Source organism: Gymnoscopelus microlampas (genome assembly GCF_963454915.1).
Source record: "Gymnoscopelus microlampas genome assembly, chromosome: 17".
Lineage (NCBI taxonomy): Eukaryota > Metazoa > Chordata > Actinopteri > Myctophiformes > Myctophidae > Gymnoscopelus > Gymnoscopelus microlampas.
Window position 1 is genome coordinate 32244759 of NC_139954.1, and position 21556 is coordinate 32266314.

A 21556-nucleotide genomic window follows, 5' to 3' on the forward strand; every position below is an offset into this window, starting at 1 on the left:
TGGTGTCCATAAAGCATGTAATGCATAACAGTTGAGTAATGACTAATGATGACGTCACAGTCACACTCAATATGTTTTTTTGGATAAAAATAAATCATTCAGATGATAAAAGGATAATATAATTAGATTGACTGTTAAATGTTGCAAATCTAATTTTGTTTGATTGCTGAGCAATAAAGCACCTGTAATGAACTTACTGTCACCGTTAGGACCACTGTCCATCACACCATAGGGTGGAGCAAGCAGCCCAGCCATGCACTGACGATACTTCTACAGAGACATGGAGAACACAAGCAACATCACATATTAATGTCAAAATAAAACGTATCAAATACAGCTCATGCCAGATGTGGTGTACATCATGTTACCGCATTGGTTATTGGTTGCGGTGTCACGATGAAAATATTAAACCTTAAATAATCTCTACAGCTCAGTGACACAGCTGGTAGGAGGGGTGAGTGATAAGCTTTTAGACTGTTCTTTCATTTTTAATCACGCTCCCGTCATCTAATGTGTCACACCCACTTCCAAAACACAAGATCACAATCAAATGCAACACATCCGTCGCCTCATTTGAAGAGAGGCTTAAAGTACTTGTTTCATCTTGTGAACAAGCTCTTAATGTAAAATCTACATCAGAGAGTGAGGGAAATATTGCATGTACCCCAAGCTTTGCATAGCTTGAGTAGTCATTGTTTACTGTACGTGTGACATTTGACTCTTCATTGTGACACTGGCAGAGGTTTTTGTAACTGGATAACGCTGACTAAACCTAGTCTTAAAAGGTCAAAAGGAATTATCGCAGATTACACTGGAAACTGAAAATCAAACGCACTAACACCATTTGCCCTCAGGGGCTGGGGTTGAGGCCGGGGGTGTTTCTATTTTTGAGAGATATCCGTCATATACTGTGTAATAACACTAGTTGGCTTTACAAATAACGATGTTAATTTAATCTAACAGTTTAATGGGTATATGGCTCTGTACAATTAATTATTTTTTTACTAGAAAATGTATCGTTACTTTTGTTTTCACACTAATTATTATTATTATTAAAATTATCATTATTATAAATAGTATTCATTACAATAAAACCTTGTTTTCTTCTATTGACTAGTAACACCCAAACATTTGTATCTATTTTATTTGTATTCCCTCCATTAGCCATTTTATTAGAAAGCATTAACACATCATTTACTCTTTAGTCAACCACAGAAGAATCAGAGCATGACAATTGAACTCGCTTATACAGTATTGACACTGCGCCCTGGAGCACTACATCTCTTATGTAATGAACATTATAGAGCACCATTGTTCTTGTTCATGTAATGTCATATCATTGTTCATGACACTGCTTGCGTAAAGTTGTCAAATCGACCGACATCATCGCAATGATGAGATATGCAAATTAAACTATCTGCAGAAATACAGTATGTCTTGTGTAATACATGGTAAGGTCAATGGGAAGAGCAGAGTGAAGCTCAGTTCAGATTCTCTGCATAAACAAACACAAGTTGTTTCAGGTGTCATACTATAGACAGCATCTGTGTCCTTTTAGATTTTAGCTATATTTTAACCACTTTAACCATTATTTTATTCTTTGACTATTCAAAAATAGCAGATATACAAGCTCATAGCGTGTCACTTCTTGCCGCGCTATGAGCTTGTAGAACTGGTATTTTTGAAAAATCTTGAAAATTAGCGCAAATCTTTGAATATATATTTTTAAGCGGACATTTTTAACTCAAATCCATATATTGGGGGTCCCTGGAACAATATTTTTGAGATGTGGGTTCATGGCCAAATACATATCATTTTTGGGGCCATTGACATAAAAAGGTTTGAGCACCATTGATTTAGAAACATACGTTTTTCAAAAAACTTTATAGAATTTAGAAGACATTTTTAATTATTATTCAAATAAAATTTATTGAGAAACAAGTGTTTTTCTTTACAGATCAAGAGTCAATAGCCTAATAATTAAAATTAAATAAAAATCGAATATCGAATCAAATCGTGAGCTTAAAATCGAAAGTCGAATTGTAGGAATTTCTCAGTCAACCCAAAGGCTGACTGATAAACACTCACTATCGCGCTGAGATTAGCACTGAAAATAGAACATCTACAGTACAAGCACTATAAATCACACGTTACAGTACCATCACATCAGTCCACTCCACCTTTCCATCTCTGGTCAGAAGATATCCATTGAAAGCTAAAGAACTGAAGAGTAATTTGTTGCTAGATGGTACTCAGAGGTCAAGTTTTAAATTCAATTCAAACCCTCTGAAGTGAGCTAATCACTTTAAGTTCCCCTTAGAGGCGCACACAGCTTTCCCCCCAATTACGAAGCCATTTAAATATCTCAGTGACCTCATATTTTAAAAGCATTTTCCCTAATCTACTCCAAAACACAAATTGACTGCACCAAAGCAAACAACATCACAGCATCACACTTTAAATTAGAGCATCTTTTTAACAAAGGGAATAAGGAGCCAAAAAAGATACTTTTACTAAATATTCTAACATTCTAAGAATGTTCAATTTGTCTCTTATCTCAATGAAACAGAAACAAAGCCAGACTGACTTCAACATGTACAGTATATCTGTCATTGCTGACAATTAAAGGGCTTGGTTCGTGTGCTTAGACCAGACAGCATGAAGATACCCAGGAGATGACTCCATCACTTTGTGACCCCTCTGAACAAATAAAGCCCTGTTCCCCAGAGGGGCGGGATGAAGCAGAGAGGGAGGTGGTGTTGTTCTGAAAGGGGATTAGATCTAATTTCAGGTGTGTAAAAGCACTCAGTTTTTACTTTGTTAGTATGATGTCACCTCTTCCTCTTCTGACCCACAATGCACTTGTTTCTATATAAGGTGCAGCCAGATACATCGATCATGACAAATGCAATATTTGAAGCATTTATTTGAGGCAGGCGTCTTATTCTGTGGCACAGAGATGTGTCAAATTGATTCATTAGCTGACTGTAAGTCTTAGTTTTTCATTAAAACCGTAAGTGAAGTGACAGGGGAATATGTTCTTCTCAACAGGCGGTTGATATTCATCCTCCTTATTTATATGCCATTTTGCCTGTACCACTTTACTGAATTATGTACTTGTAGCAGAATTTCACATTCGCTGTAACCCCTTACTATAATGATGATTACTATTTCACAACTGTTAAAGCTGTGTCTCAATTCAAAGCTTCCCGTTTCTATGTCATCTTTCTCCTAATTTGATTCCATAATATTAGGAGATTATGACCTAACGCAGCACTTCAAGTCAATTTCCTCTGAATAAGTTAAAGATATTATAGGTGCACTCTGGTTGTTGAAAGGATGTATGAGATCAGACAGTTACCTGGAACCCACAGTAGAACCATTACAGTCATCTGAATGCCATCCATAGACCAGGGGGAAAAAAACATTGCTTCGATTGCCTCTTATAGAAGCAAGAGGTTTCACACAGTTGAAGCAAATTCTAAGTCAGAATTACTCTGAATATAAGCTGAAGGACAAAGTGCTATATCTGTGCATTCATACAGGGCAATGAGTCATCTTGATGTTCTAAGAGCACTGTGTTTCCACGTTCATCAGTTGATAACCTCTCTTATCTCAACATGAAACAGAAGCTTCAAAGAGTATGACAGATGTGCCATTTTGTATTCCTCCGGGGGAAAGCTTGGCCAGCTAACTGATCTGCCCAATTTCTCTGTGAGCCACATGGTTCACACAACAAACACAGACCGCAAACAAACAGGACAAGTGCTCTCCAAACACCTCCAAACCAATGAGTAATTTCCATTCCAATATACGTTGTGTATATAGTCGCTGTCGGGCGGAAACCTTGTACTGTATGTCCAAAAGACTTACTTTTCAGGAAATGGATAAAATAACCTGTGTTCCAATGGATTCAATGTAGTTATTATTTAGTCACAACCTCTTGGTTATATATTTATAAGACCCACAGACAGAGTGAACCACTTTCAATCCGTCATTAGACAGATTGAAAGTATACAGAAAGTATACAGAAAATCTAGATCTACAAGCTCACAACGCATTGCATCGTGATGCATTGTAGATTGCCTATTTTCTCTACTTTTGCATGACAGTAGAAAATAGGGCATTCATTTATGGGGTAAAAAATAAATAAAAAATAAATATGGAGATGCAAGGTTTCTGTCAGACAGCAACAATATAAATCAGAGACTCAAGAGTAGCTGAAAAATACTGAATGTATACATACCTCTACCTGAGCTTCTATGCTTTTGAGTTTTACAAATAATCCCCATCACAACAGGAGCTCAAGACCTCCAGCCATGTCACTGTTGCCAGTGCAAGCTTCACTTTAGCCTGCCATGCTTGAGCACATCTTGCATGCTGAGCATCACTGTGCATGAATGCACAATTGTATGTTGAATAATTCACCCCATGTTGCATAACATGCATAGTACAAACTGCCTGTTTCTGAGAGATTCTCAAATTAGTCTGTCATTCTCAAAAAAATACTGCTTCTGAAAGGCACACCACACAATACGTTTAATGCATTTCCATGTTGTAAGAATTTCCTCCAGAGACATTTCAATTAAATATTTTCATGTGTACATTCAGAAATGACATTTTGTGGCAATATTTTACTAACCAACTAATACCAAGTTCTGAGGCAACCTTCCTTATAAAACAAGTAAGTGATGCGTCATGAAGATAAAAAGCAGCACTTACCCGACCGAGGATGCTTACAGTTTTTCATGCACCTGTAACTGTTGTTAATGACTGACAGGTCCTCCACGCCCTCTTTATTACAAGTGTTGACAAACACTCACAGAATAATTGAGTCCAACTCTTCAGGGTCCCACAGTGACACACTATTCATGGATCCATAGCCAGCGTGTGCAGCAGCAGTTTGCTTGCATGCTGCGCTGTCAGAGCAGCAGTGTGTGATCAGACTGAGTTAGCCAATGAGCCCCGTCTGCCAGACCCTAGCAGGGCCAGCCGTCAGCCGACTTCCTTTGAGCAGCGGTTGCTAGGTGATTGCTCTCTACGCCAATCATCAGGCACCCATTAGTGCACTCAATGGTCAAAACTATACTACTACAGCAGCACACCCCAGGAGCCGTAACCATAAGCATCAAAAATAATTATTCAAATGTTTGTATTTCCAATATCTATGGTAAATTCATGAAAAGTTTTTGGTAACTGGTATCCTTAAGACAAATTCTTCCCTAATCTGGTTTCTGACATGGAGCTATACTATACCATCAGGCTTAATTTATAGCCATGCATGTTAGACATGGTCCTTTATTCATTTAGTGCTAGATTGAATATGTAGGCCTACAGACAGTACATCCAGTGCCCAGTCTTCATATCACCAGGTGATTTATACTTCATTGTATGATGGAGTCACGTGCTGAAAATAGCCGATCTACAAGCTCACAACACGCCACATGCATGTACTATTTTCCTTTTTAGATGTGCGACTCTGTCGTATGTAGGAGCATAAACAGGACCGCTCCTCTCCAAGGACAGAGGGCAGATGGTGTCTTATCTTTGACCTTGTTACTGATCAAAGCTACACAAAGGACCGCTGCATTTAATCCAATTGAAGCTTTAGAAACAGCAAACTAACCCTGTGCTCTCCTTTCAAGAGCTAAATAAAATAAAGTATTGTTTTATGTGTACATGAGGAATGAGCTATAACCCATTTAGACCCGAGGCCGATTCTAAAAACGCTTTCTAAATCCTGACCTAAGTTTTAAATATGTATAAAATAATTACAAAAAATAGACTTTAGACATGACACAAACAAGCACATTTGTAGGACTTTGATGACAATGTCATCAATGTAAAAACATCCTGTTTTTAGCCCTGGTAGCACTAGGGCTATAAGCATGGCCAGTTCTGTCCATCCAACACTTTGATTCCAAAAAGATATCTTGAAATCTACTAGCTGGATTGTGCACCTTCATCAAAGAGGATTCATTTATGAAGATACACCATCCCGATTGGAGCCACTAGAGCCGACATAGTACACAAATCCTACAATGGTCTCCTAAGTGGGCGCCGGCGTCTGACGGTAAATCTCGCGAACGTCCTATGTTTACTGGTGCTAGATCCCGTGAGAGTGTATTACTGAGAACGGTCGATAATACATATAGTATTAGTACATTCTCTCCTGATTTGTCTCTCTGAAACAATCAATTTTAGTATGAAAAATCTTGGGAATATTGTTTGGCTTGTGACGATCGGATCCAATATTTAGTTCAGTAACCATGGGGCTAAATATTGATTCAGAAACTGTGTTCACGTTCACTCTTCCATTGGAATTAATCCAACCTGCTTCCGGTCTCCTAAAAAGGCGTCCGCCTACTTCATACAGACACGGGAAGTAAACCAGAGATGGTGAGTCTTGCTATTTTTGTCTTGGCCTTCATCCTCCAGAGGATGAACCCTGACTTTGGTGACCCTATTGCCTTTCCTATATCGCCACCTATCGGCCAAAAGTACAGATTGCACCCAAGATATTCTCAAAATCTAATGGGCAGATTGCCATGAAACCTGCTGAGCACATTCATGAATCCTAACCATTTGACCCCATGACAATGGCTGTCGTTCAAACCACTCTGACCCAGGTTAGGTGTAAGCAGCACAGCCACTAGCGGCTTTTAGACTGTCTTTATATTTGTATATTTATATTTGTCCTTTATGTTGTCAACACAATTAATCAATGAAGCAATGTTATTATGAAGAGAGCCACTAGCCTGAAACATTAAGTCTGAAAATAAGGAAGCAAATGCCATAAAATTGTTGTAATTATAGTTTGTCTCCAGCATTGAATTTATGTGAGAGAAGCTTATCACCTTTGGGTGTTGGATTACTAATCAATGAAGCTTTGGTTTTGCTTACACTGTTTTTGTCAAAATATTGTGAGCAAATGTTTGGTTTTAGCAAAAGTACTGAAAGTCAAACTGCCTCAATCATAGCAGGTGGCTCTACACAGCCCATTTCAAATTATTAAAATTGCACTTCACCCAAAGAAATGTATGCATTGCATACCTTGTAAATCCTCTACACTTTCAGGACAAGGGTATGTGCGTATACTTGTGTTTGCACACACGCACACAAACCAAGAAAGCTACATGTAAAATAAATTCTATTTGTCCAGAATTGTTCCTATCTCACATTGTTTAGATTCACTTTAGAGAACTACAAAAAAGCGTTTAAACTTTAGGCCCTTCCTATGTGAAAGCCCCTGTACTGTGTGAAACAGTACATGACACTAATGTTAATTTTTTTTAATCAAAGAGAGACAGAAGAAAATATGAATAACACTTACATTTATAAACATTATAACACTGCACTGCAGGGAAAACGTGCAATTTTTTTAATTCAGTCACAATTTGTGTCTCTGACTTTTGATGATGCAATAACTTTTCTAGTGGAGATAAGGAAATAAACAGAAGTGCTGTTGATGCCATCTCCCAGCTCTTCTCCTTGTGTATATCCGCTGTTAACTGGGAGGGACTTTCGCTTGCACTACTACGGCTTGCTACGATGTTGTTGACCCCATAGAGGCTTCACGTGCCAATGCTGTCCCCCCCCCCCCCTCCACACTCTCCTTAAGCCCCCAGAGGGCACACTGTGTCTCTGCCACTTCCTGTTCATCAGCTGTCTCTACTGACTCCCAGGCTGCCTCTACTGACTGATGTTGTTATGACCAACAACCCCCCTCACCCCCAGCCGAGTGCCCAACAGAGCTGCCTCAAGCACAACCATACACACGATTCCCAAGAAACACGTGCAGAGTACATGCGTCCTAAATACAATTTTAAGCCTGTTCTATCTCTTGGCGCATTCTTCTGTTAATTATCTGCAAGTACAGTATTCCTTCCATATGCAAATATTACTGGTCAGACACTATAGGCCTTCAAGTCTAGTTCTATGCCGTTTTGGTGGTGATTGATAGCAAATGCTACCTTCACCTCCCTGTCCAGTGTCAAATTGGTGCCCCATACACTATACGCTATATGCACGATCTATCCTATCCAACTTATGATCCTATACTATCCTATCCTATCCTAGGCTAGCACTGTGTTATCAAATGTATGCACAGTACACATGCCTGTACAAACTGGAGTCCTATACTGTGCAATTCCCAGGCCGAAATGACAAACACAAAGCAAATGTGTCCAGCCGATGTGTGTATGTGACTGTCAGAGAGCTGCTTTCTGATTCTGTAAGCACAAAGTGTAGTAGTGTTGTTTCAATCTCTGTGGCTGTCGGAAGCAGGAAACAAGTGAAGGGAGAGATGATGATCAGGTCATCTTAGCTTCTGCTGCTGTTGCAGCATGTGTGTGTACAGTGTGTATGTTGAGCCTGGCTCATGCCTGCTCTGCTAAACAAACATGCACACACCCGCCTTTTCCAATAAAACAGGCGACTCCCAGACCTGAGTGCCGACTGTGTCAGTTGTTCACATTTAAATAAAATCTAATTGTATGTAGGAACTGCATAGATTCCCTATTGGTATTTCATGCCATATGCAGCCTGAAAGGTTCAAACAAATGGTGGCCTGTTACGTACACACACACGCGCACACGCACGCACGCACGCACACACACACACACACACACACACACACACACACACACACACACACACACACACACACACACACACACACACACACACACACACACACACACACACACACACACACACACACACACACACACACACACACACACACACACACACACACACACACACACACACACACACACACACACACACACACACACACACAAAAAGAGGAAGGGCTGGAAAAAGTTGGTATATTGAAAAATTAACATGGCATCTATGAATAATAAATAATTCCCATTGGTCATTCAAGCAGTACAGTATTGTTCAGTCTGGTTCCATTTTGTTGGAGTGCTCTGGCCCCAGGCTTTCTTTCTCTAGGGAAATAGATCTGTGTAAGAGGAGGCTTGCATGCCTGCTCCAGGGCCACCTTCACCCTAGACCAGGAGGTTCTCTCTCTCTCCCTCTCTCTCTCTCTCTATCAATGCTAGGACCTATTCATCAATAAAAAGTTATAGAAATACTGACCTTGCACATTAAGAATTTAGTGGAATGTTGGAATACACTTCAGCATAATGTGCCTAACAAGCATTTATGCTTCATGTGCTTTAAAATAAATACACAAAGCATACAAGTTAGCAGTGGTGGCCATTTTGTGGTGCCACAGCTCGAAAGCCCATACATTTTTCCCATAGATATTTCCGAAAATATCTGTATCAATTATTTTAATCCTGGAACCAATCATGACCATACAACATTTATTGTATGTAGTGAATTATTAGTAGTAGTGATTTATTTATGTATGTAGTGAAAGAGGACATGAAGTTAGTTGGTGTGAGAGAAAAGGAGGCAGAGGACAGGGTGAGATAGAGGCAGATGATTCGCTGTGGTGACCCCTGAAGGGGACAGCCGAAAGGAAAAGAAGAAGATAATATAATTGAATATTCAAATAATTTTTGACACAGAATCAAATGTTGTATGGTCTTGATTCACCAGGATTCTGGAATGCCTTGGTTCCAGGCTTAAAAGAATGAATATTAATATTTTCGGAAATCTCTATGGGAAAGACTATTGGGCTTTCGATGTGTGGCACTGCTATGCCCTATTGCAGGAAAATCAGAACCAAATTTGCACAAAATATCTACATCCAGGTCTCGCCAGCAACGGGTTACTGCCACAGCAATCTTTCTGCAATGCGGCAACACTGACTAAACACATGAAATAGGCAACCTTGGCAGGCAGAATATTTCTTGAAAACGCTGTAGTTATTGTTGGGAGCCAAATCTAATGCTAATTTGTCAACAAACTGATTGTGAGAATGCTCTCTTCGACAGCCCTCTGGGCAAGGCTTCTGTGACATTGTTAATTCAGCACCTCTTACCAGTAGCAGTGTGATGGACTGGTGTTAATGTTGTAAACAGCGGCTGTGGCTTTTAGCAGAGATTTCTGTGTGAAATAAAATCCAGTGACAGCAAATAAAGTCCCATTCTGACCTGCATTTTGACCTGTTAAACCCGACAAAGCTGAGCAGATAGAAAAGGAATAACATGAAAGAATAGAGTGGTTGTATAAATACCTTGGTAGAAACAAGACATGACATAAACAACAGTCTGAAAACAAACAAGTGCACTAATAACATCGTGGTAAAATTCCAATAACATTTTCCCTCCGACAGATACCGAGTCCTCAGTGCTAATTTATCCACTTGTAACTATGAGAGTGTACATATGTGTCCTTTTGGTGACATTTGTACAGAGTTAGGATTTTACTATGTACTCAGCCACCTCTTTTATCCCAGTTCAAGAACAACTGAGTTCAATTAAGGACAGAAGACGCACACGCACACACACACACGCACACACACACACACCAGGAAGCAAGAAATGGTGCGCTTGGCACTTACAGATCAGCACAGCAGAGACCAACCTTGATGAAGAGTCCAGGCCCTGGACAGAGATCAAAATGTGTAGAACAGTACAGTATATTCCACGTGGTCCTGAGTACGAATATGGTTATCCAGTCACAGTGAGGACCAGAGTGTCGACATAGACACAGATCCCCGCAGTTTTAACAGTCGCCTAACATGCCCTCCAGTCTCAAAGGAAACAAGCTCTCATACTCAGGAAACGAACCCCGGGCAGTGGCTCCAGCAGGAGAAGAGTAGAAAGAAGAGACAGGGCCTCTGAACAGTGGGACACCTACCAGTCCAAGGTTACGCTCTTCCTGCATAGAGAAGTAGAGAGCTGAAGAGCTGAGTGCTGCAGTAGGAAGATACATGGTGGCTGTCTCCTCCCAATGCTGGACCCCCACACACACAAACACACACCATACATACACACACTGTCTACACACACCCCTCCTCAATTTGGCTTTGGACAAAAACAAGGCTCAATACTTCCCATTTGAAGTGTTCTCTCTCTCTCTCTCTCTCTCTCTCTCTCTCATATACTACATATATATATATGTGTGTGTGTAGTTTTTATCGTTTTACTCTTTACTTCTTAACTTCTTACAGACAATCTACTAACAACCATGGTTGACAATCAAGAGAAATTCAGTCAACGCAGGAACAGAGAAATTACAGGTTTGTCTGCGAAGCTGTACTTCCACCTAGTGGTCAAAAGGCATAGCAATAAATACTGATGTACCAGAAACCGCATTGTGTGATACAGACAGGAATCATACATCGCGTACATTCCTAAATAATGTCATGAACTGCAATGAAGTTAGACAGCTAAATTATACTTGTAGTTTTATATACTTATAGTTGAAAATCTGTTATTTTTGGCGAGTGACATGTTGTACAACAAGGTGTAAAATAAATGTGACTTTTAAGTAGGCAGCCAGGCAGAAGCACTCACCTCCCACAGAGATTTGAACTCTCTCTGGTCAATGCGTAGGAGCTCGCTGAATTCCCGCGTGACGATGGTAGCATGCCGAGGGGTGTTATCCAGTATAGACTCACCAAACGCCGTCCCAATCCCCAGTGTGCAGATAGTGACAGCATCCTATAAGAGACCCAGTTACAGCTCTCAACTGACATAGTTATTTTATTATAAGCAGAAGAGGAAAACACAAGGAAGAGGACATAGGTACTTGTTGTTCTCCTAAACTTGGCCTTTTTGAGATGCATTTGAAGTGCTCTGTTCTCCACTGATCACTCTCAAAGTTAGGAGGCAATCTAGCTCCTCTGAGCACTTGCATTAGACTAAGGGATACACTTCAGTCTCTAAAAGCATCACTCCAATCAGGAGCCAGGCAGGCTGACTGGAGCCCTTAGAGCTCTGTATAATGATAGCTATTGACTGAGGTCCTGCAAGGTCAAACAGAATATTCTCTCTGCAACTAACACTTTAAATTGAGTCAACTTGAGTCAAGTAGAGAATTCTCACTCGCATGTGGGGTGCACATTTTTCACGCTGATAAAAATTAAATCATCAATGATATGCTAGATTATAAAACATTTCCTCCTGTTAATATCTGACAATTCTGCGAAACAGCTTATGAATATAATGGTTATTAAAGAAATCAATATGATATCATATTAAACCAGAATATCATCTTGAGTTTCAATTTGTTTTATCATCTGTCAGTATGTTCTGCCGTATCATATCACATGGGGGAAATGGAATCAGTGTTACCTGATGATTCGCTGTCTCAGACACTTTAACGTCCAGGGAGCCTGAAAGGACAGTGTACCAGCTGGTGCCAATGTCTCCTTGGCGGTACACTGAAAAATATAACGCACACAACCTAGTTTAGAAATGCAAAAAGTGGATATTATATATCATATTATTATTTTAACTTGTGTAAAAAAAAATGTCACATATAGTCATTTTTTTCTCTGATGTGTATGCCAGTTCATTATAATGAACTTAAAAAAGAGCATGAAATTATAATTGATATGATTATTATTTACATTACATTGATGAACAGCTTTGACTACAGTACAGTTTAAGGCTATGGAATAAGACCTACAGGTGATTCCTTTCTCCAAGCATTCATAGAATCCGCACAGGCATATCTGTTGCAGCAAACTGGGGTGAAACCTCTCAAAAGCCTTCACATTTTTCAGACGTGCCAGGATTATGTCCACATCTTCCCCTGAGCGCTCTGCAGGCCTACAGGGAAAAACAGACCGCAACAAAAGGTTAAGTGCTAAAATAAAGGACACAACAATGTACATAATGTCTTAATAGTGCATAGTGCTGCCATCCTCCATAACGTATGGCCCTTAGCCAAGGCTCTATAATACTTTCACGAACTTCTATCATATTGTGTGTTATTGAAGGCGATGGAGAAAAATGCTGTCCTGAATGCCACTCCATAACCTTTTAGCAAATTACACTTTAGTTTAGCACTCATCAACAATTCAGTGAGTGAGCACTATTGCCCAGTAGATGGGGGCATTGTCAACCGTGAATAGACCACTGCTTCTGTGTGATGAAGTTAATCACAGCGTTAATTACTTATATTCTTTATGCCACTATTGCAGGATCTCTGTATCTGTTACATGAATGTTGTTGTCAAATGGCTGTCGAATGGCAAATTTGATATTCATTTTCAGGCATGTAGTATGGACAAAGATTATTTCAGCAAAAAAACGCTTGCGTGGTAGGAGATAATTTTTGCTTGATTATTATTCTATGGGTGACATGGCTTTTGACACAGTGTCCTCTAAAATAGAGAAAAATCTTTCACCTGGTATCAGCTGAGGTGCTTAAGTTAAAAAATATTAAACTGGGTGAAAAAGGGTATTGACCTAAGCTTTGGCAGTCAAATGCACTCCACATATGAACCTGCTGAACCCTACTTTCCAATACACTCTGCATCCATCATTTAGTTGAGTGCATCCATTCCTGTGGGAAGGCATCTATACAGTACACCACATTAAAATAATGTATATCAAGGATAGTGGATGACGCACACAAAATGTGTGATAGATTACAGGACATCTTTTAATCTTTCTTCTGTTTCTTTTCTATCTTTTCAACACTTAAAATGGAATCAATAAGTAAGTCAAAACCACAATACAAATGCATCCCACACCATAACAACCACCATGAGGTTTAATATTGCTCTGAATTATACATTCTGGAAAATTATATATTACTGTCTCAACTGAGAGGTCATGCTACAGGTCATGCTGAATGTCAAATGTGTTTTCACTGAACAACAGTATACAAGCACTGTAAATAACTCATTAAATATGCCCTGGCATCCGTTCAACATCTACTAGGCAAATTACTATACCTTTCACCCTAGGCGCTGTTAAACCAGGCCAGCAGCAACATTCATCAGAGAAATGCCTCTGGTTGCATCATGTTTTGTTTTTTTTCTCTAATAGGTTATTAAGAGAAGTGAGTTGCCTGCAGTGTTTAGTTGCCATGTTTAGTCTTTTAAATAAATACACCAACACATTTTGCTCTGACTACAGCTCATTTGTCTATTGTAGAGCGAAATTTGAGAACAACCTCCCAGAATCTAAAAACAGGGCATCTATTTGGAAATCATCCAAGGCCACAGAGTGTGACTAGCCTACAGTGTTCAAATAACATCAGGATGAACATCAGGTGAATCATATGCTGTTTCCCATGAATAGGTCATAATCATACTATAGGGCCATTTAATTTTTGTGGCATGGGGTGGATCTAGCACTGACGAAAGGACACTGCTGTGTAAACACATCTGGCATGCTGCGTCACACTGCTGATTATAGCTAATGTACTTTGAACCTCTTCTCAGGATACAATACGGGTAGGTAGTCCCCCTCCCCGATCTCTCTCCTTTCTGTCATTCTGTATCCATTTCATGTGGAGGAGACTGCCAAATCAAACGTCACTCACTACAATTGTGAGCCTGTAGTGACGTAGTAATGTTGTAGTGATATGTCAGTTTTATAGTCAAACTGATTAAATGTGTGGACACTTCTGTATGAATACTGCAATTGGCCATTAGAATTCATTACGTTGAAAAGAGCTAAATTAATAAATAATATTGCATAGACATAGGACCACCTTCAAACCATCTCATGGAAGCTTCATCATACCGTGGAATTGATCACTTAGTACTGTGATTGAGTTTGAGTGTATATTTAAAAGTGTTAGTGGTATGCTTATTACATGTCTACGTAGTAGAATAAACAGCCATAAAACTGCAGCAAAATGTCCACATCTGACAAAACTTGAAAAAGATTACATTTAAGGTGTTGCAGAATAGTGAGGAGCAAATGATTTGTCTGTCAGTATAGCCAATGTACAAAGACTTCAACTTGCATGAACAAACTCTGTCTGTCCTGCACCCTTAGAGGGAGGTGAAATTATCTTGCATCATACTCCCTTGTAACCCAAAACCAGAATGTGTTTTATCAGTCTACAACATCAGACAGGATTTGCTGAGCTTGTATTCCATCTGCATTTCTCCTTCCTGAAGTTACCAACTTCAGCGTAATAGAAGAGGCACCACAATAGGCTACTATTCACACTTAAGTAACTAATGCACAAAAAGCATAATATTGACAAGATAATGCAACTTATCAGTTTGCCACACTTGGTTGATAGTGTTGGGTAGCCTAATAGAATGGTCACTACGTGAGTAGCACGCAACGCCTAGAAATCACTGCATGATACAAGCCTAGGATCAAGACTATTTTTGATATTTTGATATGTTCATATCTATGATAGATATGAAAATATGAAAATGGATAAAATACATCTATGATGGTCTTGATCCAAGGCTAGCATATGATACAGTATTATGATCAACTTTTTTTTTTACAACACAATCCATATATTGATAGTAGCCTATTGCCCCCATCTGTTAATCTCTAACACATCATTCTAGGTTTGTCATAATAACCTACTTTACACATTCACTTAGAATACAGAAAAATGTGTAATCATGGTTTATCATTATTTGAACCATAGAGAACCATAGGCGTTCCGATAAAAAGCATGCTTCACAAACTCATAATTATGGTGGCATATTTAATGGTCTACAGAAAGACGTCCACGGATGTTAGACAGGACCTGGCTATTAGTCGGCTATCGCATCTTTTTTGCTTTTAGCTTTAGGAATAATACATTTTTAAAAACGGTTTAGCTAATCACGTTCTCGTTTTAAAATGCACTGTAGCTACCGTGAGACACGCAGCTTCAGGTGGGAATCGAATCGGTCGTTTTTTTGTCATGCATCAGTCGTATCCATAAAATAGGCTTCTATATCAATAACATGTGCGATGTCAAATATATGTATTACCTCTTATCTAGACAAATAATCCACTCTGCAGACGCAGACGAATGTGAAGAGGTGTGTGCTGCTACCATTTTCAGCGAGATATCCACAGACCCGATGCTGAGGGAGGGGGATGCTCTGCTTGCCTTGCTCCAGCACTTGTTCAGTGGTGGCAAAGGTAGCCTACTCACATTTTTTTTTACTTAAGTAAAAGTATCAATACTGCAATGAAGAAATACAAATACTAGCCCGGTGATCAAAATGTACTTGAGTAAAAGTACAAAAGTATTATGTATCAACATGTAGCCTACTTAAATCCAAGAAGTAAAAGTATTGAAAATTGGAAATACTCCAGTAAAGTAAAAACACCTCAAAATTGTACTTGAGTACAAAAAGTACAGTACTTGAGTAAATAAATGTACTTAGTTACTTTACATGGTCCTGATAGGTTGCCCTGGCTTACAACCCCACATTCTTCTGCTTTGACTCTTCCAGGTAAAGTAGCCTAAAATATTTAAATGTCAACTTCTTCGATCCATATGGACCATAGAAGTGGAACGAGGCAGGATTTCCCGTGCAAACACGATTATCGAATAGCCAACTACAGGTGTGACAACGTGACTAATCATCAAAGCAGCGCTGATAGTGACAAAAAAGACTGTTATTCAGTAGGCCTACATACTAGGCTACATAATGTAGCCTATGTTTTAATTTGTTTATTTATTCGCGCCACAATCGAAACAGAAATAAGTCTAGGTGAGAGGAAAAAATATAGGCTTAATACGAAGTTCTCACCTAAAATAAAAAAAAACAACTAGGCTAAAGTTGAACATAATTACCAAACAGACATGTACTGCGCGTGAGTGTGTGTGTGTGTGTGTAGCCTACATACAGAAGTAAATATAGGGCTACAAACATGAAGCAAGTGGAGAGGCTTGATTCATTAGGCTGGCCATGGTCAGCCCCAATCTGTGTTTAAAATGTTGTATAGCACTTTGCCAGTGGGTAATATTATATGGTCAACACATTTAGCTGCCCCAGGTTCAACAAATGTCCACGCCTCATACAGATGTCTTTTCTGGTATTTTATTTCCACAACTCTCAAAACTCCTCCAATAGTAAACACCATAAGACACCGTGAAAACTATGAAAAGAATAAACATAGATTTGTTTAAGGTTATTGAGTCCAGTCATTGTAAAGTCCTCTTGATTATCAAGTCCACACAGGTGCATCCAATTATTGGCATGTTACGCTGAAATCTCTTCAAACAAAGTTTACATTTGCACATTTTGATAACACACATACACAGATACATCACAAATCAATGAAAGGCACAACTACAATAAGCATTTACCGTGTGCGCCTCTTGAACCATGTGCAGAACTTTAGCAATATTATTCTCTCTCTCTCTCTCTCTGGAGTTTCTCATAGACGTGACCTCTCTGTGTCAGCTCTGCTTGCATCTGACTTGATTGACAAGCTTCACTCCGACCATGTGACTCTGCCCAATTTACCGTAACCCTCTAAACAATGGGCACAGCATTTTTTACCTTAAATCTTGTACTATATAAACCCTTTTAATATATTTATTGTAACTTTTAGTACTATTTATTCACAATTAAATGAATCTTTTTAACCCAGTGTGTACATGAATTTTACATAAACAAACATATTTGTAATTATAACTGAAACCACTGTCTCTCCTTCTGGGACAGTTACAACATTCAACTACAAAATATGGCTAACAATGATGAACCACGCACATGTGCGCACGCCCCTCACATAGTCTACACACAGTCCACCTTGGAAGAAAAGGTTTCCATATGTTAGTTACTTCACATGATGCTTGTATGAGGACCAGAGATGCAAGTCGATGGAAACATTATTGCATTGCATCACTGCACAAAAGATTATATTAGTAGTCTATAAAGCAAAACAAAAACTAAAAACTGAAATAAACAAGGTAGGCTACTCCTATAAATCTTGTGTCAATATGCACAAATGAATAGCTAAGGAAACGGCAAAATAAATCCAGGAATCCAGAACTTGTTCAAATAATCAACCAGGTACAGTCAACTAAAGGAGAAAGTGAGAAACTATACCTACTTCCAACAAACCAGCATGCTTCCACAAGGAAAGACTATAGCCAGGCCTTTTAGGGCAGATTCACACCAGGGACTCAAAAATCAAGAATCAACTTTGTTGTCACATCACTGCTTGTAAAGAAGTTGTTTTTGCGTAAGCTCCATCATTTAGTTTTTCACTAAAAGGAGAACAAGAAAAAGTAGGGGGATAGGGAGAGGAAGGAGAAAAAATACATAACATTAACAAATTAACACTAACATTAAAGAAGCATGTCAAAGAACAAAAACAAATCTAGATATCTACATAATACACATAGCACAAGACCAGCAGATACAGTAGTGATATGATAATTAAATAAACTTGGATCCAGATCCGGGTCCAATTGCCAGATGTTTTGATAATGTGAACACTAGTGTACTGTTTCCGGGGAGGATCCATTCGATCAAACCAATGGTTCCCGCAAACCGAAAAAACACGATTATCTGTATCCATCTGTAGGTCTGCGGGGGAAGCACCACTTGGTGTGGAGGAGGTGCTGGAGGAGTCATTGGAACCACCACTTTGAGCTGGAGGAGGAGGAGGAGGATAACCACCTGAGTTAAAGAGGCGCTGATGCCACCTTCTACAAAATACTCCTGACGATACACTGGAGGCAGCATTTGGAGTGGATAAGTTGTAGAGCCAGGTAGAGCACATGTTGACGATGGTGAACAAGGTCTAAGTGGAGCAGATGAAGATGCCACCTTCACTACGAAATACTCCCGAGGAGACACTGGAGGTACGCTTGGAGTGGAGGAGGTGCTGGGGAAGTCACTGGAAGCACCACCTGGAGTGGATGAGGTGTTGAGGAGGCGCTGGAGGCACCACTGGGAGTGGAGGAGTTGCTGTAGGAGACACTGGAGGCGCGGCACCACTTGAGTAGAGGAGGTGCTGGAGGAGTCACTGGAGCCACCTGGAGTGGAGACTCAGAACATGCCTTAGCAGAGAATCATCATGCTGGTGTGTTGGTAATTGACAGCTCATGCACATGTTTGAGTCCGTTTACACTGAGGCTGAACGTCTTACTCACAGCTACAATAAATTCATGGTTAAGATCTGCATGAGTGTTCCTCGCCAGAGCTGGCGAAAACTTCTGGGAACTCAGATTAGCATGAGTCTGCCTCTCCAATGCATCCTACTGACTGATCATCTACAGAACATACTATCCAAGTTCTGTCCATATACTGGCCATCTGCTGGCTTTCTGATCACTCCCTCCAGTAGTAAGGTCCTGTAGCCAAAATAAGCAATACATTCATCAAAGGTTATATTGTTCAGAGTAAAGACTGCACATTTGAAAGTGTGGTGATGCTTCTGCTCTTCTGTAGCATGTCTGAAGAAAGGCAGATGCAGATGGTGCATGACACCACCGCATGGCACAAAGAGGCAGGTGCACAAGAACTATGTGCCACACACAGCACGATTAAAGTGACCAGTCAGCACACTGGGGAATTATCTGCTGTGGGATATTGGCATGTAGGAGACAGGAGATAGATAGATATGACTGACTGGGTCTAGATTCCTCCTCAGTTGACTGGAGCTCATTTAAAAGTCTTGATGTTTTTTTATATTAGACTGCTTGCGGACAAAGAATGTATAGTAGGATGTAGAAGTGACATCACAATTTTAAGCATTTGCCAATCCAGATTTATTTTTCATTTGCTTCAGCTGTGTCTTGAATGTCTCCAGCCCTTGAATTGCTAGTCAACCCAAACTAACTGAGATAAAATAAATGAGTCTATCTTGCCTCAACATTTTTGAGGAATATAAAAAAAATCTATATATTTGTCAGGAGATGGCAGCATTTCCTATGCCATGTGCAAGTAGTTTATTATACTCTGGTTCAAAACAAATCCAATCCAAACTGCAACAGTGCAAGAAGGAAACATGGAAAAGCATCTTACACAAACTCACTGTCGACAAGAATGTTTTGCTGCCACTCTGATATTGTTTTGTCTTTGTATGTTAGGAGTTTTTTAGTTTTGCGTAGTGTTGTTGCTGTAGTTTTGAAATGTTTATGGGATACACTGACTTGCAAATACCTTTGGTCAAGGAGTTCTATAATAAGGATAGGCTACTAATTCTACTTTGCTGCAGGTCAGTGTTATTCACAAAATGCTTGAAAATCTGTAATTTACGGCAAGCAATCCTGTCCTATGATGAAATATAAATTAGGCTTTTGGACGTCAGGTTGGGGCATGCTATGAATGAGCACAACACACATTCCACCAATACTGCATTCCACCAACTCACTCACAGCTGCAACACAAGCCCATAGCACAACACAAATATGTTTTTGGTTTGTGTTGGAAAATGACAACAGTTTTATCTCACCTCAAATCAAATCCCAGTTTAATCTGTTGAAATCACATTCACACTCCAGTTTCAGAACATAGTCATTTCAGCTCCCCATAGCAAAAACCTAAGTTTGGAAATATTTACATGAAACTTTGACAAAATGATTAGATGACAATGTAGTTGATAGACCTGTGAGTCATTCTTATCTGCTGAATTCCTTTAAATATTTGTACAATCCTCAACCTTGAAGAAGCTGGGATTCATATCTGACTGAAGAATGTGGTGCACAATATAAATCTCAGTTTCTAACATTTGAGCAGCAAGATAAAAAACACAGATATTTGTAATATTTTGTTCTGTTGGTTCTGCTTGGTTGTATCACATCTTAAACATCCATTAGACCAATCCCTGTTCCTGTATCCATTTGATTTACACACCCTTGTCTTATTCATTAGAATGTTTGAGGTGTTGCCATGGGGACCATTGGTTTGACTATGGCTCGCCATGTTACCCCTGGGAGTTAGACCACTGACAGTGTGTATATGACTTTCAGGACCCTCAGTTGCTAGGAGATAATCCAGCTATCTCGTCAAGGTAAACACACATATGCAGCCCTCGTGTGCTCACACAGCATCCTTTCAGATGTTAAGCATAAAGATGTTTGTTGCATGCTGGTATGTGGAATCCTTCCAAACTTAACGTTCTATGAAAAAGTCCACAGTGAAAACCCTATTCTCTTGAATCCATTTCCCCCTTGCTGTCAAATGAAAATGCTGAAAAAGTGAAATATTCATTCCAAAACATCAAGACAAAACATTTTAATGTGCTTCATAATATGATATCATGCAGATAATGAATTCCTATGGGCCCACATCCTATTAGTGGTCCAGTGTCAATGTACTGTGTAAGAAATTAACGCAACTGAACATGTGACATGTAGGAGAGGCTTTCAGAGGTTATAGAAAACCCAACACATCAGATACTATAGCCATGTATCAAAAGGAATGTAAGTGCAGATAACTTCCAAGGAAATGCCGGAGGATCTGAACTTTTCCAGAAAAAGTCAGATTGCCTCCCTGAAAGTTGTACTCCCAAACATGTTGTAAACAAGATTTTATAACTTTGATGAGCTCCACCTGGTTTAGAATTAAACACAACTGTTTCATATTGTGTGTTGTTATATAAGGGTGTTAAGAGACCACTTTTAGGTGATTCATTTTCATGTTTAGAACATTAAAATTGGGATGTTGTTAAGGGGTTAATAGTCTGTGTTTTGTATTAATGAAAAATGTAGATGGGATTACGCTTGAGGCAACTGAAGAAA

The 21556-nt window shown here is 39.4% G+C and overlaps 1 protein-coding gene across 4 annotated transcripts in view; it reads right to left on the reverse strand.

Moving 5' to 3' along the window:
* rapgef4a (Rap guanine nucleotide exchange factor 4a) overlaps positions 1-15908 on the reverse strand; it is a 34250-nt gene extending 18342 nt beyond the window's left edge. The window contains exons 1-5 of one of the 4 annotated variants that reach the window (XM_084084342.1): positions 15835-15908; positions 12556-12698; positions 12219-12307; positions 11439-11585; positions 198-270 (exon numbers count right to left, since the gene is read on the reverse strand). In XM_084084342.1, the coding sequence (XP_083940468.1) occupies positions 198-270; positions 11439-11585; positions 12219-12307; positions 12556-12698; positions 15835-15902 (520 nt within the window). In that variant the 5' untranslated portion in view covers positions 15903-15908. Of the gene's footprint in view, positions 1-197; positions 271-4726; positions 4919-10480; positions 10754-10779; positions 10828-11438; positions 11586-12218; positions 12308-12555; positions 12699-15834 lie in introns of those variants that run through there. The other 3 variants (XM_084084339.1, XM_084084341.1, XM_084084340.1) reach the window with 3 other exon arrangements.
* Between the last annotated feature and the right edge of the window lie 5648 nt (positions 15909-21556).